Source organism: Limulus polyphemus, unplaced genomic scaffold, assembly GCF_000517525.1.
Source record: "Limulus polyphemus unplaced genomic scaffold, Limulus_polyphemus-2.1.2 Scaffold5878, whole genome shotgun sequence".
Lineage (NCBI taxonomy): Eukaryota > Metazoa > Arthropoda > Merostomata > Xiphosura > Limulidae > Limulus > Limulus polyphemus.
The window spans coordinates 39,697-45,232 of record NW_013671488.1 but is presented as its reverse complement, the minus strand read 5'-3'; the positions used below and the strand labels follow the sequence as shown (position 1 = coordinate 45,232).

Below are 5,536 nucleotides of genomic sequence, written 5' to 3'. Positions count from 1 at the left end.
CCCTTAAAGCAACCAATAGAGTGGAAGGACTACTTGCGGGTAGTGCTGGACTCTATTTGGATGGTCGAGAGAATACCAAGAAATTATGGTTTATAATTATGATTAACAAACTTTTGATTTATATTGGATGTTGTTTAGAAATGAGTAATAAATTTTGTTATAATTGATCAATGTTAGTACTCTGTTTCTTTATTCTAACTGTAAATTACCTCGAGTTAGCAACTTGTGAGCTCCATTTGTCATGACAAAATCCTCCAAATAAATACATTTGGTGTAACCGGCAGTTTTAATTAAATTTCCAACAATTAAGCCCACAATGGTGCTGCTCTTTTCACTCTATAGTTTTGTTGCTCTAAGTCAGCCATCTTTAATCCAAATGACAAAAAACTATAAATGGTCTACTTTTAAGTGAAGTTGAAGTAAAAATGTTGAACCGATTACTCACAGGACATTCTGCATAGGCATGTGCAAAAAATTTGTCAAAGTTGAGTGGTTTTGCTTAATAACTTTGCACATGTGGCTTATATTTACACCAACTGAGACTCCTAGGTTGAAAAAATCTATCAGTGTACCAAATTTGAAAATTTTTCACAAAAGTTAAGTATGTTTTTCTATCAAATAAAGTTTCTATACTTTTGGTGCAAAGAATAAAAAAAAGAATACAATCAAAATTGAAGATTTTATTCTTAATTGATTGTCTTGAAATTTGTTATGTGAAGGAGAGCACATCCACAGAAAATATGTGATAGTTTGGATTACCACACTCCAAGATACAGAAGGTTGAAAATCGCTTTACTATCACTCCTGTTAATAACACACAGTGTGTTCTGCAGCAGACTGTTTTGGCCACATGACACACCACCGTGTGTCTTGATTAATTTTTTTTTATTTTACAAAAGGAGTAACTAAAAATAATTGGATAAAAAAGTTAAGAGAAGAACATGTGAAGCATCACTTACTATCATATTAGATAACATTTGTAGAGAGAAGAAAAAATTAATAAACAGCTAGCTAGGCTGTATATAGTTCACACATGATGAATAATTAATGTCCTGAATTTAAATAAAAATAAAGAAGAAAATGAAATGTGCATAAATAAGACACATTCATTAATACTAAACATTTAAGTATGGAACAAAACATTTTTTAAATAGATTACATATTTTGTATATATATACACACACATTATGCAAGTCTCTTACCATAAGAGTGGAAACATGACATCTACTTTACCTTTTGGCCTTTAGAATGTGTATAAAAATCTTCTGGCCACACTTCCTTTCCAAACATGACATCATCATTTAAATAAATAAACTTCTTTGAAAGGCCTGGTATTCTATGTAAATGAGTTTCAATGGCTGGGGAACTGTAAGATGGTAGGTGACTTTTGTTTGGAAAAATTTCCTGAAATTATTTCATTTAAAAAAAATGTCTATATGTTAAATAAACCAAATAACTAATAAATTATATCAGCTATTGCCTTAGGATAATTAAGCATAAATATTCAGTCTATCATGATTAACCAAACTGAAAATTACCACTCTCAGATCTTTTAAAATTTAAAAAACAAAATCTAATCAGAAATTCAGTGAAACATCAACTGTTTAGTACACATATTCAGAAACATAGTAACGATACGTCACTGTTTATTGAAGGTAATCAAATACGGTAAAAATTCAACTGTCTAGAAAAAGGATTAGGAAGAGTAAAAGACAACTGCTCAGTATGGATATTAGCAGATATACTGTATTAAAATAATTGTTTAGTAAAGGTATTCAGACATACATTAAGCCACCAACTGTTAAGTACAGGTATACTCAAATATATTAAAACACAAAATACTAAAAAAATGTTTAACGCAAAGATTCAAACACAATAAAAAGCCTATTTAGTACAGGTAAATGTACATACATACATTAAGCCACCAACTGTTAAGTACAGGTATACTCAAATATATTAAAACACAAAATACTAAAAAAATGTTTAACGCAAAGATTCAAACACAATAAAAAGCCTATATAGTACAGGTAAATGTACATACATAAATTAAGTCAACAAATGTTTAGTACAGGTATACATACATATTTTAAGTCATCAACTGTTTAGTAAAGGTATACGTAAATACATAAATTAAGTCATCAACTGTTTAGTACAGGTATACATACATATATTAAGTCATCAACTGTTTAGTACAGGTATACATACATACATTAAGCCATCAACTGTTTAGTACATACATTAAGTCATCAACTGTTTAGTACAGATATATATACATACATACATTAAGCCATCAACTGTTTAGTACAGGTATACATACATACACTAAGCTATCAACTGTTTAGTACAGGTATACATACATACACTAAGACATCAACTGTTTAGTACAGGTATACATACATACATTAAGCCATCAACTGTTGAGTACATACATTAAGCCATCAATTGTTTAGTACAAATATAAATACATACATTAAGCCATCAACTCTTTAATACAGGTATACATACATACATTAAGCCATCAACTGTTTAGAACAGGTATACATACTTACATTAATTCATCAACTCTTTAGTAATAGGATATATACATACATTAAGCCATCAACTGTTTAGCACAGGTATACATACATACATACATTAAGTCACCAACTATTTAGTACAGGTATACATACATACATTAAGCCATCAACTGTTTAGTACAGGTATACATACATACATTAAGTCACCAACTATTTAGTACAGGTATACATACATACATTAAGTCACCAACTGTTTAGTACAGGTATACATACATACATTAAGTCACCAACTATTTAGTACAGGTATACATACATACATTAAGCCATCAACTGTTTAGTACAGGTATACATACATACATTAAGCCATCAACAGTTCATTAAAGGTATACATACATTAAGTCATCAACTGTTTAGTGCAGGTATACATACATACATACATTAAACCATCAACTGTTTATTACAGGTATACATACATACATTAAACCATCAACTGTTTATTACAGGTATACATACATACATTAAGCCATCAACTGTTTAGTAAAGGAATACATACATACATATAATAAGTCATCAACTGTTTAGTACAGGTATACTACATATTTTAAGTCATCAACTGTTTAGTACAGGTATACGTACATAAAGTAAATCATCAACTGTTTAGTACAGGTATACATACATACATTAAGTCACCAAGTGTATAGTACAGATATACATATATTCATTAATCCATCAACAGTTAAGTACAGGTATACATACATACATTAATTCATAAACTGTTTAGTGCAGGTATACATACATACATTAAGTCATCAACTGTTTAGTACAGGTATAAATACACACATTAAGTCAATAACTGTTTAGTATAGGTATACATACATTAAGTCATCAACTGTTTAGTACAGGTATATATACATACATACATTAAGTCATCAAATGTTTAGTACAGGTATACATACATACATTAAGTAATAAATTGTTTAGTACAGGTATACATACATACATACATTAAGTCAAGAACTATTTAGTACATACATTAAGTCATCAAATGTTTAGTACAGGTATAGATACATACATTAAGTAAATAACTGTTTCGTACAGGTATACATACATTAAGTCATCAAATGTTTAGTACAGGTATACATACATACATTAAGACAAACTGTTTAGTACAGGTATATCTACATACATTAAGTCATCAACTGTTTACTACAGGTATATATACATACATACATTAAGTCATCAAATGTTTAATAGACGTATACATACATACATTAAGTCATCAAGTGTTTAGTACAGGTATACATACATACATTAAGTCATTAATGTTTAGTAGACGTATACATACATACATTAAGTCATAAATTGTTTCGTACAGGTATATATACATTTCTTAAGTCATCAACTATTTAGCACAGGTATACATACATACATATATTAAGCCACCAAGTGTTTAGTACAGATATACATACATACATACATTAAGTCATAAAATTTTGGTATAGGTATACATACATACATTAAATCATTAACTGTTTCGTACAGGTATACGTACATTAAGTCATCAACTGTTTAGTACAGGTATATATACACACATTATGTAATCAAATATTTAGTACACATATACATACATACAGTAAGTCATCAACTGTTTAGTATAGGTATACATACATACATTAAATCATAAATTGTTTAGTGGTGGTATACATAGATATTAAAAGTCATCAACTGATTAGTACAGGTATATATACATATATTAAACCACGAAATGTTTAGTACAGGTATACCTACATACATTAAGTAATCAACTGTTTAGTACAGGTATACATACATACATTAAGTCTTCAAATGTTTAGTATAGGTATACATACATACATACATTAAACCACTAACTGTTTAGTACAGGTATACCTACATATATTAAGACATCAACTGTTTGGTACAGGTATATATACATACATACATTAAGTCATCAACTGTTTGGTACAGGTATATATACATACATACATTAGGTCATAAACTGTTTAGTACAGGTATACATACATACATACATTAGGTCATAAACTGTTTAGTACAGGTATACATACATACATTAATTATCAAATGTTTAGTACAGGTATACTTACATACATTAATCCATCAACAGTTTAGTACAGGTATACATACATTAAGTCATCAACTGTTTAGTACAGGTAAATATACATACATTAAGCCATCAAATGTTTAGTATGCGTATACATACATACATTAAATCATAAATTGCTTAGTACAGGTATACATACATACATAAAGACTTAAAATGTTTACTACAGGTATATACACATACATTACATCATAAACTGTTTAGTACAGGTATATATACATACATTAAGTAATCAGAAGTTTAGTACAGGTATACATACATACATTAGGTCATAAACTGTTTAGTACAGGTATACATACATTAAGTCATCAAATGTTTAGTATACGTATACATACATACATTGAATCATAAATTGTTTAGTACAGGTATACATACATACATTAAATCATAAATTGTTTAGTACAGGTATACTTACATACATTAAGACTTAAAATGTTTAGGAAAGGTATATATACATACATTACATCATAAACTGTTTAGTACATGAATATATACATACATTATGTCATCAACTGTTTAGTACACATATTTATATACATACATTAAGTAATCAAATTTTAGTACATGTATACATACATACATTAGGCCATAAACGGTTTAGTACAGGTATATATACATACATTAATTAAATAACTGTTTAGTATGTTATATATACATACATTAGGTTACCAACTGTTCAGTACAGGTATATATACATACATTAAGTTATCAACTGTTTAGTACAAGTATATATACATTTATTAAGTCATCAACTATTTAGCACAGGTATACATACATACATTAATTAAATAACTGTTTAGTATGTTATATATACATACATTAGGTTACCAACTGTTCAGTACAGGTATATATACATACATTAAGTTATCAACTGTTTAGT

General features: G+C 28.3%; 1 protein-coding gene across 1 annotated transcript in view; it reads right to left on the bottom strand.

Annotated features, from left to right (window-relative positions):
* LOC106473094 (N-acetylglucosamine-1-phosphotransferase subunits alpha/beta-like) overlaps window positions 1-5,536 on the bottom strand; it is a gene marked incomplete at its 3' end in the record, with an annotated part of 56,937 nt that overhangs the window by 14,844 nt on the left and 36,557 nt on the right. The window contains exon 4 of the mRNA XM_013933774.2: window positions 1,234-1,404. Coding sequence (XP_013789228.2) covers window positions 1,234-1,404 — 171 coding nt within the window. The remainder of the gene's footprint in view (window positions 1-1,233; window positions 1,405-5,536) is intronic.